Here is an 18,845-nt window from a genome sequence, read left to right on the forward strand (position 1 = left end):
CCACTGAGCCAAACCGGTTTTGGCTCATTCCCCCTTTTCCTCCCCAATCAGAGGTAATCACTGTTGCCTGTTTGGTCTGTAGCCTTCAGAACTCTCTTGCATCTCAGAGATCGGAGCAGATTTGTTTTCCCCTTTGATTTGTTACTCTTCTGTGGAAGTCCTCAGCTCTTGGACTAAGAAATCCTTATTCTACTGCGGCCTTTACCAGGGAATTTGAGACCATTATCAATCCACAGAAAAATGTGAGGACTTATGTTCTAAGTTCTATGCATACCTTTCATATATCCTGTGTCCTTAAAATGGATAGACACTAATTTGAAAACGATAATGATAATAGCATAGGCTCTTGTATTTGTACATTGCTTTATTGCATATTTAGTATTTTTATAGATTTTGTCTCATTGTCTCTTCATGGTACCCCTGTGTGAATATGGAGCAGGATTGGCAGAGTCTTCTATGTTTTTCAACAGATGTGGAAACAAGATCAGAGTGCCAGGAGCTGTTACTCAGATGAGGGAACTAAATGAGGGTCAGAGAGGCTAAGTCAGTCATTCATCCACAGCTACCCACGAGCAAGTGCCAGAGTCTGCATTTGAACTGGGGTCTCTCCTGCTTATTTTCCTGCCCTGCTCTACCGCTTGCAAGTTGTACAAGAGCTGGGATTCAACTCTGGACTGCTAGTGTGGTCTCTTTATCTACTGTCCTGGGTCATCCCCAATTAGTGTCACCCACCCCTGCCCTGCCAAGCAGGAGACCTAGGTCACTAGGGAAGGGCCTTCCACAGTGCAGAAAGGCCTGCAGTGCCCACCCCAGCTCCCAGCCCCTGGACACAAACTGCTCTACCCTGAGTGGCAGCCTGCATTAAGCATTCCACTCATCATCTCTGGGATGATGGAATCCTAACCTTTTCGGAGACACTGTGCTCTGTCACAGCATTGCTCTTTTTAAAAGAGATTAATTCACTTGCCACATTTTGTCCATTGGTGAAAATCACAGGGGAGACCAAGGGTGACTTTCTTAGGCCTCAGAGGCCCTTTCAGCCACTCTCAGCAGGCAGCCACCCGCCCAGCTGGCCCAGGACTTTGAAATAACTGCCTGCTGGGCATTCACTTGCAAAGCAACAAAATGAAATGGAGGAGACCTGGGTTTGGGAAATCCAAACTTTTGGGGCTACTGTACACATGGAGGGGAAGTGGGGGAGGGGCGGAAGGGCCCACCCAACTCCTAAACTAGAAAAGTTGTTTGTACTTGGGCTAGTTTGTGGTGGTGTTTATGTTTGTTCTGGTCCTTCCTTATCTACCAGGTGCCATCATTCCTGTCTCTTTTAATCCTTACAACCACCTTGCACAATGGGGATTAATATCCCCCATTTCACAGCTAGTAAGTGACAGAGCCAGAATCTGAACTCCAGCTTTTAGACTTCAGGGTCATTGCTTTTTCTATTATATCTCAGCCCCAAGAGGCTACAAAAAATGATGCTCAGTAAGGAAGCTGGGCAGGGCTCAAAAGCTGGAGTCTCACTGAAGAACACTAAGATTTGTCTCCTTTGAATGATCTCAGGTTTGTGGAGCCCTTCCCCTCAGATTGCACTGTCATCTCCTAAAACCCTAGTGGACCCATGATAGTTTGAAGCTTAGAGAGATGATATGCCTCCCCTGGGTTGTAAGAGTAGAAGGTGGCAGAACTAGAACTAGAACCCAGGTCTCCTGATTCAGCCCTTTGCTCTTTCAGCTCTATTAATTGAAAGAATTAGCAAGTTTGGAGGAGCCCTCTCTCCCAGCAATCCCTCCTCTTAAAAGAACCCTGCAATGTACAAAAAAGGAGACCCTAAAATGCTATTACACATATAACAAGTAGCTCAGAATTGTTGGTAATCAGAGACATGCAAATTAAAACAATAATGTGAGATCCTTTACACCAGTTGGACTTGCAGTGACTAGGAAGCTTGCTACTTACAAGTGTTGGCTGGGAGAGTGGTACATAGGGACACCTCTGTCCTGTGTATCTTAAAGTGCAATTTGTGAAAAAAGTAATAAATACACACATATATGTACATATGTAGTCTTTTTTTTTTTGCGAAACTTTCAGTCTCTTTATTTATTTATTTAATCCTCACCCAAGGATATTTTTCCATTGATTTTTAGGGAGAGTGGAAGAGAAAGGGTAAGACAGAAATATTGATGAGAGAGAAACACATCATTGGTTGCCTCCTGCACAAGTCCCGACCAGAGCCCGGGCCGGGGAGGAGCCTGCAACCATGGTACATGCCCTTGACTGGAATCAAACCTGGGACCCTTTGGTCTGCAGGCCGATGCTTTATCCACTGAGCAAAACCGGCTAGGACTATTCTTTATATATATATGCTAGTGGCCTGGTGCACGAAATTCGTGCACATTAAAAGGGGATTAATTAGAGGAAATAATATTGCTATTTGCCCTTTTTCTATAATAGAAGTGTCAGAGATGAAAGAAAATTAGTAAAATGTATATGAAAACCTTCCTCCTGTCAGAGTCTGTGGCACGCCATGGGACCCAGAGTCAAGTCCCTGCCCACCCACATGCACCTCAAAATCGCATGAGACCCAGACCTAGCCGGTCCCCCACCCCTCATTGGGATAGATCCAGACCTGGCTAGTCCCATCCTTGTCAAGCCCCGCTGGGCAGGGGGCATAGCCTCAGGTCCCCTGGCCTGGCGCCAGGACGGGGGGCGTGGCCTGAGGTCCCCCAGCCCAGTCTGGGGGGAGTGGGGGGCGCATGCCTTGAGGTCCCTCGTCAAGCCCCGCCAGGTGTGGGACATGGCCTGAGATCCCCTGTCAAGCCCCGCTGGGTGGGGGGCATGGCCTGAGGTCCCCCGGCCTGGCACTGGGGCGGGGGGAGCAGCCTGAGGTCCCCTAGCCCAGCACCAGGACAGGAAGCGCACCTTTGGGTCCCCCGTCAAGCCCCACCAGGTGGGGGGCGCGGCCTGAGGTCCCCTGGCCTGGCACTGGGGTCGGGGAAGCAGCCTGAGGTCCTCTAGCCCAGCACCAGGATGGGAAGCGCACCTTGAGGTCCCCTGTCAAGCCCTGCCAGCCTAAGGTCCCCTTGTCAAGCCCCACGGGGGTGGGGGAGGGTGTAGCCTCAGGTCCCTGCTGATTGCTTGTTAAGGCTCCTTATGGGAACTTGGCCTCAGCTGTGGGTGCAGCCATCTTTGTGACGGAGTGATGGTTAATTAGCATATTCCTTCTTTATTAGATAGGATTTAAAAGCCTGGTTGGTTTGGGTCCTGGAAAGCAAGAACCTCTGTATTGTCTTCTTGTCAGTAGTTAGCATATGCCTAGACACAGAGCATGTCAGTGCACATGCTTGTTGAATAAATTAACACAGGAGTGCCTAGAGCCAGCCTGGTTGAATTATCCAGGTGGTCCTATGTGACCCTATCTCAGAGCCCCTGAGTATTGTCCAACTTGCCATTACTGGCTTGAGACCAGAACACATTGTTCCCTCAGAGGGATAGAAGTAGAATAGGGTAGAAGATAGAAATTACCTGTCATGAATACCTGCTATATGCCAGACATTAGGCTGCAATCGCTGTAAATTAGAGTTTATCATCCCTAATTGATAGGTTAGAAAACTGAGACTCAGAGAATTGATTTGCTCAGGGTTATTCAGCTGGACCAGAATTTGAATTCCGATCTAACTTACTCCAAAGCCCTTTATTCATCCTTTTTCTTTTTGTTACACTACACTCAGCCCTCAAGGGGCAGGAGGAAGAGGCATCTCAATCTTCTTTTTTTAGCTGTCTCCAGAGCAGTGCTGCTTTCAGAATTCTCTGAGCCCAGCCAGGCAGGAGAACACGGATCACTGGCCCACTGAAGGCATGAGGGATTCTGGCTGTGTTGTTTCTCCTAGCCCTGTCCTGCTTTCTCATGTCTGCCCTAGCTCATCTCTTTAGGTCTGTATTATAGCAGTCTCTAAACTGGTCTACTTGTCCCCATTTTCTACTCTCTTCCCTTTCAAATTCAGCCTGCTTAAGCTATTAGGTTAGTTTTATAATTTCTTTTACCCCAAAACCTTCAATGACAACCGAACTGCCTATGGTGAGAGTCTAAGGCAGGGGTGGGCAAACTTTTTGACTTGAGGGCCACAATGGGTTCTTAAACTGGACCGGAGGGCCAGAACAAAAGCATGGATGGAGTGTTTGTGTGAACTAATATAAATTCAAAGTAAAGGAGCGGAGGGGAGAGCAAGAGAACCCTCCGCTCTTTCGGCTCCGCAGGCCGGATAGAACAGCCGAACGGGCCGGATCCGGCCCGCAGTTTGCCCACGGCTGGAGCAAATAGGTTTCCTCTCCGTTGCCAGCTTCAGTTGATTGATGGTGGTTGATTGGAACCAGTGTTAAGGAGGATTCTGAGGCTTTTTCAGAGGCCCTGCAGGAAAGAACTGCTTGGAGAGATTTGTGATTTCTGACTTAGATGCAGGAATGCAGGACAGTAGCACACATGCCAGGCATTTATCAACTGTTTAGATTAGGTTTTTAACCTAGAGTCCACTATTTCATGAGGACTCATGGACCCCTGGACATTGTATGTAAAAAAAATTGTGTGTGGGTGTGTGTGTGGGGCGGGGTAATATATGCTCCTGTACACTTTTCTGGAGTCATCAGCTTTGATCATATTCTAAAAGAAGTGCAAGGCTCAAAAAAGGTTTATGCCCACTGCCTTGCCTCCTAGCTTGAGTTTGAGGACCTGAATACCTCAGCAGCTGTTTCTCTACTGTGAACTGTCACCCAGATGTGTCTAACTGATTGTCTCTGAACATACCTTCACATTGCTTCCCTGCTTCTGAATAGTATCCCATTCCTTGTGTCTTGACTGCCTTGCACTTCATCCCTTGTCTCTAAACTATTCCGTTCTTCAAGGCACAGTTCAAGTCTTTCCCTTCATAAATCTTTTTGATTTGGTCCTAATATTCCAGTCTTCTGGACTGAGGAGCAGAGAAGTGAGGCCATTTGATCAAAATCACATTTAGGATCTAGGACTTTGCTGGAGTTTTAATTCTCAGAACCCTGGGCTCTCCACAGCACCACTTAGCCTGCACACTAGGGAAGGTGTGTACGTTAGAAAGGACATTTTGTACAACAAGAGATTTTTTTTTTGTCTCAGAAAATTCACCCCCAAGTTTTTTTCGCCTCTTTAACATTCTTGGCCATAGAAAATTGTTCCTGCATAAAATAAGTTTAACAGTATATATGGTAAGAGTCCCAGAAGAAATCCTCCAAACTAGACATGAGAGGATTCAATGTAAGGAGAGAGTGTCAGGAGAGGGAGCCCTGTGTAAAAGGAGATCTCTCACCTGTCGTTTCGGCCGATGGCTGCCACCATAAGTGCTGTCCAGCCAAGTTTGTGCCTTGCATTGACATCTACACCTTCCGACAACAGCCTAGAAAGAGAGAAATATTTTCAGTATACAGCTTCCCATGGACCTAAGAGTGAAGAAATGAGACAGCCAACAAACAGGGAGGCTGGATGCACCTGGAAATAGTTAGAGGCTTTTGAGAACTCAATATCCATCCCAGCATCTCTAGCCAGTCTCCCCAACTCCAGGTTTCCCCTATCTCTCTCTCTCTCTCTCTCTCTCTCTCTCTCTCTCTCTCTCTCTCTCTCCCCCCTTAAATGAGTCTGCCCCTTGCTGTTATCCTCCCAGCCTTCTGGAAAAAAAAAATATATATGCCTTCCCTACCTTAGTATCCTGACACTCCTACTCCTTGGTCCAGAATGCCTCCTCTCCTGACACTCTCTCCTTACATTGTGTGCCCCAGTAATGCCAAACCTCTTTCAGATCCTTATGTACCCCATGCTGTCTTCTCTGGAGCACTCCTTCCCCTCCCTCGTCTCCTTTTGTCTGGCTAGCTCTCTATTATCACCTCCAAAGAGAGACCTCTGGGTCACTAAGACTGGGTTAGATTCCCTGGTTTTGCACCCTGCAACTTGCAGTCCCCATTCATAGCACTTGTCTGATGTATACTATGTGCTTGTTGGTCTGTCTTCCCTACTCAGACTTTGTGTCTTTTTATCCTCCAAGCCTTAGTCACCTGCTTACTAAACAGCACTGAGTTTTCATTTGGCTTGATCCAGAGGATCATTTACTTACTACACAAGAATGGTACCAGTACTCAACTCCAGGCTTCTGGAACCCACTGAAGAGGAGTCAGCCTCCCAATTCCCCCAAATACCCTCCCCCCATTCCACATAAGCAGATCCTGCCTTGTTGGTGAATCACTCTTGACTTTTGGTCCCCCCCTTCCTGGCCTCCTATAGCACTTCTGGTGGGTTCCACACACTACAGGCTTTGGTTTCCTATTGTCCTGAGTTCTTCCCCATAACCAAATTGTATAGTTCCCTAGGGTAGACCCTACACCTTTTCCTCATCCCAGAATCTAGCATAGGATCCAGCACATATTGTGGATTTGCTGGAGTCAGTTTAGTTTTTTGTCTAACTTGTGACATGGAATCAGGTTTAGAATAGAGGAAGGGTGGTCAGGTGAGAAAGATTCAGGCTGTAGAGCCATTATTGACCTGGATTGCAGTCATTGTACTGCCCCTTTACTTGCTTTGTGACCTTCAGCAAGTCATTTCACCTCACTATTACCTCATCCATGAAAAGAGATTAGTACCATTTCCTTAAGCTTGTGCAAAGAGTAAATGAGAGCATGTATGTAAAGTTCTGAGGACAGTTCCTACTTGTAGTAGGTGCTCAGGAATGATTCTATTTATTCCCCTTCTCTCTGTCCACTTCCACATTGTAGGGCCCCTCTGTTCCCAGGACCCAGAATTCAGGCTTTTAGTGGTATACTTACAACCCTGTGTTAGTTCATTTATCCAACATTACTATTGGATAACTATTGAGCCCTTACTACATGTTAGGCACTGGCATATAGAGTCAAGTAAGTTCTTGTGGACCTGCTAGAAACCTAAGTTAACATTTCTAACATTGTTTACATCTTACCTTGGGTTAAAAAATTTCCAAGTTTCAAATAACCACCATACAGAGAAACTTGAAGAGAGTGATCCTTTTGTAACCTGGGAACTACTTAGATAAGAAGTGTCCCTGGGCATTTGGTGCTAAGCACGGGGAAATTCTAAGGAAGGAAGAGAGATCTGTGGACTAAATGAGTCAAGAAAGCCTTCTCAGGGAGAGTCCTCAGCCAAGATTGTATCCCATGGCATGAAAGTGGGATTAGAACAGGCCTAGAGGCAGGGAGAAAGCATTCTGGACCAAGGAGTAGGAGTGTCAGGATACTAAGGTAGGGAAGGCATTTTTTTTTTTTTTTCCAGAAGGCTGGGAGGATAACAGCAAGGGGCAGACTCATTTAAGGGGGGGGAGAGAGAGAGAGAGAGAGAGAGAGAGAGAGAGAGAGAGAGAGAGAGAGAGAGAGAGAGAGAGAGAGAGAGAGAGAGAGAGGAAACCTGGAGTTGGGGAGACTGGCTAGAGATGCTGGGATGGATATTGAGTTCTCAAAAGCCTCTAACTATTTCCAGGTGCATCCAGCCTCCCTGTTTGTTGGCTGTCTCATTTCTTCACTCTTAGGTCCATGGGAAGCCGTACACTGAAAATATTTCTCTCTTTCTAGGCTGTTGTCGGAAGGTGTAGATGTCAATGCAAGGCACAAACTTGGCTGGACAGCACTTATGGTGGCAGCCATCAGCCGAAACGACAGGTGAGAGATCTCCTTTTACACAGGGCTCCCTCAGCCAGATCTCTGCAGATCACATTTCTGAATCCTCTCTCATGCTTGCCTGTCCCCCTGCTGTCTTCTCCAGAAGCAGGAAGGTGAACTCAGCTAAAGGAATTGATCTGTACCCAGTGCAATGGAAAATGTAGGAGATGTTGAGAGGGAGGATATAGCTGTGAATTCCAACTCATTGGCTTTGTGACCTTAGATAAGTCATTTGCATTACTGAAGCAACGAAATGTTTGAAAGCCTGTCTATAAATGTAATTTTTAAAAAAGAAAGAAAGCCTGTTGTAAGCAATTAAGTTAAGTGTACTTGTGTGAGTTATCCACCATCTATCTGTGTTGAGAAGTCGACAATCTGTCCCCAGCAAGGGCTTCTCTGGGCTGTTTCTTTGGAGGTTCTAATGGAAATTGGGGTAGGTGGGGGCATTCCTGCCCTCCCATTGGAGGCATGCTATTTTCCTACCTGCTTGCCCATTCCTTTAGAATGTAGCTGTTGTGTAAAGATCTAAATTGTACTTTGTGTAGAGAGTTATCGCTAATTCTCACAACCACCCCCACAACATATATGTTATTCTCATTTTGGAGGTAAGAAAACTGAAGCCCAAAGAGATAAAGTGATTTGTTTAAGGTTACACAGACAGGATTTAAGACCTGGTCTGGCAGCCTACAAAGTCTGTTTTATTTTTACTATATATACCTCACTGCTGCCTCCCTCTGCCAGAACCCAGGCTAGTGCTGGGTGCTGCCTTTCCATCCCACTCTCTAGCTGTGAGTATGCAAAAGAATTGATTAAATAAGAACAAAAATAAATGCTTTTAAAGAGAGTGATCTACTTTAATAGTAGCCACTGAAAATGATAGTTGGAGGTACCAATTTTAATTTTCCCTTCCAGCAGACCTTTAAGGCTTTTATCTGCTGGTCTTAACCACCTTTGGAAAGATCATAAATGTGATGGAAACCAACAAAACAGGGATTTTATAATATAGGGGTGGCACTGCCTCAGACTGCCTGAGAGACTTAGCTGTACTTGAGATAGGTCTCTCTTCTCTGCTCTTCTGTTGTGAACTTATTCTCAGCACAGGGAAATTCTTAGGATCAAGATCAACACTCCATTTCCTTATTTGCCTCTAGCTCCTAGCACTTAGTTTTTTAAAAGAAAAATTGATGTAAATGGGCTTTGCAGTTGAGAGACCTGGAGTCTAGTCCTGGTTCTGACCCTTAGTTGAGTTTCAGAATTCTATGGACATCGTTTCTCCACCTGAAATGAATCATTTCTACAAACATTTGGTAAATATTTACTCTGAGCCAAGCTCTGTGCTAATCATTGGATAATCAGAGACCTTGGGAGCTCATGGCCTAATATGGGGAAAAAGGCAGGTAGAGAGTATAGTGTAATCAATGATGCCAGAGTAGTGTGAACAGGATGTTATCGAAGCAGAGGGTGTGAGAGGACTGAATATGGCAGCAGAGTAGATTCTCGCTGTGTGCTCGTGAGAATCAAATGAGATAATATATGTACTACAGGTTACAAATGGTGAGTTGTTATTCTCTGCTCACATAGACTTCTCCATGCAAAAATACACGTTTATTCTACCACTGATACTCCACCTATCACAACTTCCACCCTACCCACCAGTCTTTCCCAGCTTGCAGGTGTCTCCATCTGTAAGAGACAGACAGTGGTGGAGAAAAGGGGTTGGGGAGGAGTGTGCCCTTATGTGTAGTATATTTTCAATATTGAAACAGAATTGCAAATAACACTATACTTAAGAGTACTGTCAATCAGTGAACAGATAGCTAGTAGTGATGTGCTTTGGGGACACTTCTTTCTGAATCTAATGAGTTGTTGGTTTAACTGATTGCCTGTCTTTATCCAGGGCCCTTAGCACATCAGTGATGCTCATTGAGCAAAGTGAGAGTGTTGGCTTGTATTTATTTGCTTTGGTTCCTAGAACTAATTATTGGTGTATTAAGTGTTTATTTTGTGCCCTCCTCTTTCTTCCAGTACCCAGAGAAGACAGATTTTTAGTGAAAATAGCATACTCTCAGGTTGGTTTATTTATTCATATCACAAATTTTGGGGGGCACCTATTGTTTGCCAGGCACTGTTCTTGACAAAGATCCCCACCTTCATAGAGCTTATTTCTATACAGATGGTGGTCCCTGAGTAGAGAGAGGCAGGGACAGACAATAAACAAATATAGTGCATCAGTAAACCACATAATTTATTAGAAGGTAAGAAGTGCTATGAAAAAAAGGAAAAGTAGAATCTGGTAAAAGGGAATCTCAAGAGTACAGTAAGAGTGAGTAGGTAAGGCATCCTGGGAATAGTCCTAAAGAAGTATCACTTCCATACCAGCACAACCTGCCAATAAAGTTTTTCTTTATTGGCGATGTGCGATGCTATAGTCTAACCCAGCCTTGGGCAAACTACGGCCCGCGGGCCGGATCCGGCTTTTCTATCCGGTTTTCTTGCTCTCCCCTCCGCTCCTTTACTTTGAATTTATATTAGTTCACACAAACACTCCATCCATGCTTTTGTTCCGGCCCTCCGGTCCAGTTTAAGAACCCATTGTGGCCCTCGAGTCAAAAAGTTTGCCCACCCCTGGCAGTCACCAAACCCTCTGGAATCATATTGGCCAGGCCTGAAATGCCACCACCTTTTTTTTTTTTTTTTTTTTTAAATATATTTTATTGATTTTTTACAGAGAGGAAAGGAGAGGGATAGAGAGCTAGAAACATCGATGAGAGAGAGACATCGATCAGCTGCCTCCTGCACACCTCCCACTGGAGATGTGCCCGCAACCAAGGTACATGCCCCCGACCGGAATCAAACCCAGGACCCTTCAGTCCGCAGGCTGACGCTCTATCCACTGAGCCAAACCGGTTTCGGCAATGCCACCACCTTTTAATTGAGTTTGGATGAAGGGAAGGTAGAGGGGTAGCCCTTGATTCAAGGCTAAAAGCAGAGAATTGTCATCTTTAGAATATTGGCAGTCACAAGATCAAGGGAAAGATCCTGAAAGTAGCCCAATCATTTCATCCTTAATTGCCTTTATTGCCTTTAGTAAGCACTTGCTTAATATGTTAAATCCTTAGGGACATAGAACAGAACAGTCTCTATTCTTAAGGAGACTAACTTCATGTGAACTTTTATTTATGTGTGTATTTGTTATCTTATTTAATTTTGAATAGTACTATTTTATTTAAGTTTGAATAGAGAATACAGTGCTATAGAACAAAAATTTTAAAAGTCTATATGAGAAGTTAATTTATAATTTATTTCTTCCTTTTATTTCCAAAAAGGGTTTGAGGTGATGTAAATTAAAATACAAATATAAATGTACACAGGAGAGTTAAACTGGATCAAGATCAGAAATCATATTGGTAAAAGGAAAGATAATTGTATCAGGATTGAACCAGAGATTTTCTTTTCCGAAAATAGGTTTATTGTTTTTGTAAAAGTAATATAGAAGAAGAAAGTAGCAGTGAACTGAATTCCCACTATTTAGAGACTGGTCATTGTGTGTATGTGTATATGTAATTTTACAAAAATGGGACCATGCCACACTCGCTGTAAATCAGATAATTAGTGAAATCAAGTATTTATTTAGATTGGAGTTCTGCAATGAGCATGGCAAACAAGGGACATAGCGAGTTTGGTTCTTCAGGAGAGGGGAACTTTGTTCTGACATTCCTTCATATTATCATTTCATCATCCAGTAAACATTTTTCAAACTATACTGTATCAGGTGCTGTTGTGCCAGGCTATGAGGAGATTCAGATATTAAGCATCACAACCTTTGCCTTAAGAAGCTTATTGGGGCTGCTGACATCAAGGACTTGAGTAATGTGATGGCCATTGTCTTCAGGAGCCCTTCTGCCAAAGATTAACCAACATTCTAACTAGGAAAATCCTTTTGTCAGCCCTCTCCATCCACAGTGGGCTCTCCATAAGCCTCATGCCACAGGCATTTATTTAACCTGAGTCTGGGTGCCTCATTCTGTGTTGTACTCTGACCCAGTTCAGCTAAAGGCTAAGCCACAGAGTCCCAGGATGATCACTGTGAATTAGCATAGCCTTTACTGGCTTGTGCAAATACACCCAGCCTTGAGTTAAATTCAATTAGTTTTTCTTTAAGAAGGAAAAGAAATCCAATTTTATCAAACATGGACAGACGGTGGAAGGCACTTTGATGTTACAACCTCTCAGTGATGCTTTACTTAGTCACAAGTTCATAAGCAAGAAGGCTTAATTACTTGGGAAAACACAGGATTAAAACTGGATACAATGGCTGAGTATCCGCTCTTGGGCGACTTGATTCGAACCCATGCACCCAGTTCGTGTGTGGTGCAAACTTTGATGTGTGCTATGGCAAGCTGAAAGTCATCACCCCGCTCAGGGAAGCTCCTTCATATGGCATTTGTAGGATGTATAGGCAGAGAGGCAGGGCCTGCCCAGGCCTGTTTGCTCAACTTTGATGTCCAAGCAGCCACAGGCTCCACTGTTTGCTCTTTCACTGAGAGATGGATTGGGAGCCTCCTACCTTTCCCAGTGGACAATGGCCAGCAATGGAGTGTGACGACTGTTGACCATTCCAGGAGCCTGGCAGACCAGAACAGGGCTTTGGGAGGTGCAGAGCCTGGGAGGTCAAAAGCTGTTTATAGGAGAGCCATTTCTCCAGATGTAGCTTTCCTTAAAACTTAATGTTGGTTGGGTGTTTATAGTGGAAGTAAAAATAGTCTCATGAGTTTTAGCAGGTACCAAGTGTATTGTTTGATCCTCTGTCCAGTAGCACTAGGTATTTGTAAATTGAAAGTTTAAGTCTTTCCTATTCCCTTTATTCATGTGTGTGCAGGGGATAGTGGTTTAGAAAGAAAATGGTATGATTTAGATTCTTATCATTTTTAATTGCTCAAAAAAGAAGCTATCAAAACACATCTGATAAAGGAATGTATTCAGAAGATACAAGAACTCTTATAAATCAGTAAGAAAAGGAGAAACAACTCAGTTTTCTAAAAATGGGCATAAGATTTGTGCAGACACTAAAAAAGAGATGGATGGTAAAGCACATGAAAAGATACTCAGCATTAGTCATTTAGGGAAATGCAAATTAAAATCATGAGATACCAATACATACTTATTAACTACAATGGCTAAAATTTAGAAAAATTGAAAATACGAAGTGCTGACAAAGTTGCAGAACAATTGTCATCGTTGCTGATAGGAGTGCATGATGTATAGCCACTTTGGAAAACACTTTGGCAGTTTCTTATAAAGGTAAAGGCAGTTTGTTACCATACAACCCAGTAATACCAACTCCTAGGTACTTGTCCACAAGAAATAAAAACATAAATCTGCAGAAAGGCCTATATGTAAATATTTAAAGTAGCTTTATTCATAATCACCAAAAACTAGAAATCACGCATATATCCATCAACTGGTTAATGGGTAGACAAATTATGGTGCGTCCATACAGTGGACTACTATGCAGCAATAAAAAGAACAAACGACTCATATATGCAACACATGGACAAATCTTAAAAGCCTTGTGCTAACTTAAAAACAGACACAAAAAGCTACCTACTTTAATTCCATTTATATGACAGTCTGGAAAAGAAGTAGTTTAGGGATGGAAATCAGATAAGTGTTTAGGAGCGGGAGGAAGGGCCCAAAGTCTTTCCTATTGGGGTGATAAAAATATTCTAAATCTTGATTATGGTGGTGGCTATACAACCAAATCTCATCAAATTGTACATCTTATAAGGGTGAATTTTACTATGATAATTGGTACTTTAATAGACTGACTTATAAAAACACTTTTAAAACGGTCATCCCTCTCTATTCATTATTAATTGTGACTAGTGGCATACTGAAAATTCATGTTGTAGTGTCAGAATGAATTCTATTGTTTATGACTACCTGGAATTCTTGTTGATGTATCTCACATTAGAGTACTGTATGTTTTGATTGTTAAGAGAGAATGAAGATTTGTGAATTCACATGATTCTTGGTGTCATGAAGTATAATTACTGATGAATAATGAAATGATAAATTCACTTTACACGTGGTATAGAGTAGGCTTATATAAATTCACAAATCATCATATGATTCTTCTTTATAGTAAGGAGAAAGTGCAGGGTACAGGACTGAAAGCTTGCCTCCCATCCCACATCATTCTTGGGCAACTTGTCCCTGGACTGCCAAGCAAGGAGATCACCTAAACAGTGTGGCCATTATGGTACCTCAGGAACCAAACATCCCCAAAGAATGGGTGGTGGGAAATTCAGATTTGAGTCTACTTGGGCTTGCTGGTTGCTTTGAAAGCCCTTGCCTTAGAGAAGGTGAGACCGTGAGGCAGAGCACGAAGCTGTTTGAAATTCCCCACATGAGCCTCCCTCCCTCCTTCTGCCTTTTCTCCCGAAGTGCATTTCATCAGCATCGGAAGGACTGCTTCCCGGCACTGCCTTCCCTGCTTGGCCAAGGTCCCTGAGGAGCTGAGCTAATGAGTGGATAACACGCATTTGCCAAGGCCTTCCTGGATGTGGTACCTGGGCTTTGTTAATTTTAAAATGCTGCCATCCTTGGCTAAAGACCATTTAATTCCCTCGCACAGCAGTCATTTATTTTTAGCATTTGCTTATTTTCCCTCCACCTTACTAAGAGGAGGAGGGCATTAAACCCTATCTTTATGAACCCAGAAGCCCAAGCCAGATTGCTGTCCTGCAGGAGAGGTTTTGCAGGACCAACTCCACAGGTGTTCTTAGAGCAAAGAGCCAATGCTGGTCTTGCAAGCTGGACTAGGGGCAGTCTCCCTGGAAGGCTCTCCGTTCTTGCTCCTGGCCAGAGACAGAGGAGGTAGAACACACCTACACCTGTCTTTCAGTGCAAGTTCTTAGGGGGCCTGATCTCGTAGAGGTCTTTCCTGCCTTAGAGGCCTACAACTTCTTCCCAGGGTTCCCAGCCTATTTTTGGCCAGGCTGCTTGCTACAGAGTGATGCTCCCTTCAGCCTGAGGTGGCTGGGCTTTATGCTGTCTGATCACCCGGTGGTAGTGATGATGGCTGTGGTTGATTGAGTGCCTTCTGTCTGCCAGGACCATGTTAAGCACTTCCCATGTAGTCTGTAATTCTCACTGCAATCCTAAAAGGGAGGAATTATTATCCCTATTTTACAGATAGGGAAAATGAAGTTCAGAGATGCTCATGGTTGTCTAGTAAGTGAAAGAGTGAGTCAGGATTTGAATCCAGGTTTCTGAGCCCCAAGTCCTTATTCTTTCCACTTGACTGGACTGCCTATGGAGGGAAGGGGCAGGCAGCAAGACTATGGGATGGATTAACTGTTGCTGGGACCAGGAGTCAAATAATCTCAGTCAGAGTTTCTCAATGATAGGTATGTGTTGGATGATTATGAGAAATTTAAAAATAGACAAACCACTCTCCTTGTCTCAAAAAACTGACAGTTAGAAAAGGGATAAAACAAGTCTCACTTTAAATGAGGCAGAATGTGGTCAGTGCCCCAGAGAAGGTCACCTAGAGTGCTGAGGGGAAATCATGAAAGGAGGCCCGGCCCTTTCACAAGAGGTGGATCTTGAAAGATGAACATGATTTTGATTGTTAAAGGTGGAGGGTAAGGACAGCATTTCTGGAAGTTGGGCCATTGTGAGCATAGGTTCACAAAGGTGAGAAAGTAGGAGTGTACCAGAGCTAGTAGGAGAACTGACAGGGTCTGGAGACCAGAGAATGTGAAGGAAAGGCCTTGTCCATTATTGACCGTGTTCCTCTCAGGCTGTGACAGTCTAGCTGCACGTGGTACAGCTCTGAGCTCTAGAGCCAGATTACTTGGGTTCAAATCCAAGCTCTTCCTCTTACTAGTTAGGTACCTTGGCAAATTCTTTTACTTATCTGTGATTATTTACTCAACCATAAAATGGAAATAATAAGCAGATCTACCTCAGTGGGCTATTTTGAGGTATAAATTTGTAAATATATGTAAAGTGTTTAGAATAATGCCTGTCATATAGGAATCACTTGGTAATGGTTTGCTACTTTAGTTAGTAGTAGTATAGTAGTAGTGGTTTGCCTTTTATTATTATTTTTATTACTGCTGGAGGGCTTTGGAGATTCTTTTTCCAGTCCTCTTTATCTGAGAAACTTGGCCTAGAACAGTGGTCGGCAAACTCATTAGTCAACAGAGCCAAATATCAACAGTAAAACGATTGAAATTTCTTTTGAGAGCCAAATTTTTTAAACTTCTTCTAATGCCACTTCTTCAAAATAGACTCGCCCAGGCCGTGGTATTTTGTGGAAGAGCCACACTCAAGGGGCCAAAGAGCCTCATGTGGCTCGCGAGCCACAGTTTGCCGACCACTGGCCTAGAACATGGGACCCCAGAGTAGGGCTTTTTGATGGATGCTGGCTCTTGTCCCAGGTGGCTACCTGCCCAATGCTGGACAGTGCCCAGTATTTCCCAGCAAGGGAGAGTGGGTGAGGGTGCTGGCCAGGTGCCTGGAATGCCAGCACCATGCCCCCCAGAAAAGTGTGCCAAGCTTGACATTTTTCCCACCCACTGCTGCTGCTGTGGCTGATTATCTCTGAGTAACAAAGAGTCATTTCTAATCCCATTTGGAATTGTTGCTCAAGATAATCCTGTTTTGTAGTAATGATATTCCAATTCCAACATGCACCCGATTCTAGTTTGGCAGGCACATGCCTTGACCTCAGGCAACCCAAGACACTGTTCCCTAGAAAGCAATGCCAGCTCATTTGCCTAACATGATAATTTCAGGGTGTGCTCCTCCCTCCCCCACTTCTCCAATGCTGTATCCTGTCCTGGGGTTCTGTGTTCACCGCTCTCTCCATGGAGAGTATCAGTTGGGACCCAGAGTATTAGGAGAGCACCCAGTGGTCACCCAGTTCAGCTGCTTGGGGAAAGATGTTGCATTTCTAAGGACTGTGATATGATCCACTCTTGTACTTTTCTTTAGAGACATCAGAGCCACAGGGTTCTGAGCTATTCAGTAGTTATATCACTGATTCCATTGAGACCATGGATAAATACCTATCAAATTGACAGATTAAATGAAGCTTAAAGAGGTAGCAATTATGTTGGATGAAAGAATTGGGGACATGAAAAAAGAAGGAGTCAGTAGGCTAGAGCAATGGTTAAATCTATGCTGATAAAAATGAACAGGGATGAAGTGTTTTAGTCTACAATTAAAACCAAAAATCAACTGTAAAATTCAGATTGAGAGAGACCCAACTTAACAATACTAGCATGTAAAGCCTAGGAACTGACTGAAAACTCAACGTGTGCATCAACAGTGCAGTGTTAAGGCCCCAGAAGTGAATTGATTCAACATACATATGTACTAAGCCCTATGTGCAAGGAAACAGATGGTCAGGCATAGTCCCTGCTTTGGGGAGCACATCATCCAGTTGTGTGTGACATAGTAAGGAACAAGGGCTCTGGAAGGAGACTCCTGAGTTTAAAACCTAACTTTACCTCATATTAGCTCTGTTTCCTCATCTGCAAAATGGGAATAATAACAGCACTTACCTCAGCGTAGGTTGGTTGCTAAGATTAAAATACACACAAAACTGCTTAGCGCATTATCTAGCACATAGTACATATGGTAGGTATCTGCTGCTGTTATTAATATTTTTGTTTTCTTATTGTTGTTGTTTTTGTCCAGTGTATAAGAGATAAACCAGCCCCATTATACTCATGGGTCATTTGCCTAGAGCAGTGGTTCTCAACCTTTCTAATGCCGCGACCCTTTAATACAGTTCCTCATGTTGTGGTGACCCCCAACCATAAAATTATTTTTGTTGCTACTTCATAACTGTAATTTTGCTACTGTTATGAATCGTAATGTAAATATCTGTGTTTTCCGATTGTCTTAGGTGACCCTGCTAGTGGTTCTCAACCTGTGGGTCGCAACCCACAGGTTGAGAACCGCTGCTGTAGAGCCTAAGACCATTGGAAAACACAGATATTTACATTACGATTCATAATAGTAGCAAAATTACAGTTATGAAGTAGCAACAAAAATAATTTTATGGTTGGGGGTCACCACAACATGAGGAACTGTATTAAAGGGTCGCGGCATTAGAAAGGTTGAGAACCACTGGCCTAGAGAGACCCTAGTCTGGGCCCATACTATAGTAAGAATACCTAACAACCAGAGCTTAACCATATTGGTCCATCATTTGAAAGACATGGAACCGTTTTTTAACTACAGATTGAAAGGGCATTTAGAAGTAGGCTGAGGACGTGAAACTGGGGTTGTCCTGGAAATACTGTGATGGTTGATCTTGATTCCGTGGCCCTCTGCTTAATGTGCCATGCCTTTCTTGAGCCTTATCTCAAATTATCTCATCTTGTCTGGGTCCACCATTGATTTTGATCCTTCTCTATCTGAATTGGATTTCCTTTCATAGCTAGCTGCTATGCTCTGTTTTACTTTAACTACTATCTGAAAATATTCCTGTCCCTGGCACATAGTAGGGGCTCAGTAACTATGGAATAACACGACAGACTAATGGATGATTGAATGGATGAAAACCAGTGTGGTTTAGGGCAGTGATCGGCAAACTGTAGCTCGCCAGCCACATGTTGACTAATGAGTTTGCCGACCACTGGTTTAGGGGAATGTACACCAGGTTTGGCCCCAGACAGACCTGAATTTGAATCTTGGTTCATGTGCTTATTTAAATATATTTTTATTTATTTCAGAGAGGAAGGGAGAGGGAGAGAGAGATAGAAACATCAATGATGAGAGAGTATCATTGATCAGCTGCCTCCTGCACACCCCCTATTGGGGATAGAGCCTAGGCATGTGCCCTGACCATGAATTGAACCCATGACCTCCTGGTTCATAGGTCGACGCTCAACTACTGAGCCACACTGGCCAGGCCATGTGCTTATTTAATGTATATACATGGGTAACTCATATTGTCTTGCTGAGCCTTAGTTTATTCATTTATAAAATAAGAAGACTAGTACCTCATTGCAAGTGGTTATATGGATCTGAAATAGTGAATGTAAAGTGCTTAATACACTGTGGCTACTTTATTATGATTACTGATCTTTACCTTTTGAGGGAAGTAAACAAAAGATTATTTTCCT

At 43.6% G+C, this 18,845-nt stretch overlaps 1 protein-coding gene across 11 annotated transcripts in view; it reads left to right on the forward strand.

The window, feature by feature from the left end:
* CLPB (ClpB family mitochondrial disaggregase) overlaps window positions 1–18,845 on the forward strand; it is a 177,428-nt gene that overhangs the window by 32,796 nt on the left and 125,787 nt on the right. For 7 of the 11 annotated variants that reach the window (XR_013961662.1, XM_080688674.1, XM_080688680.1 and 4 more), the window contains exon 3: window positions 7,609–7,695. The exons of the other annotated variants lie outside the window; for them this stretch is intronic. Coding sequence is in view for 6 of the 7 variants with exons in the window: in XM_080688674.1 (XP_080544800.1) it covers window positions 7,609–7,695 (87 nt within the window). In the remaining variant the exon portion in view is untranslated. The remainder of the gene's footprint in view (window positions 1–7,608; window positions 7,696–18,845) is intronic. 11 annotated transcript variants of the gene reach the window in all.

Source organism: Plecotus auritus (assembly GCF_963455305.1).
Source record: "Plecotus auritus genome assembly, chromosome: 9".
In the NCBI taxonomy this organism is placed as follows: Eukaryota; Metazoa; Chordata; class Mammalia; order Chiroptera; family Vespertilionidae; genus Plecotus; species Plecotus auritus.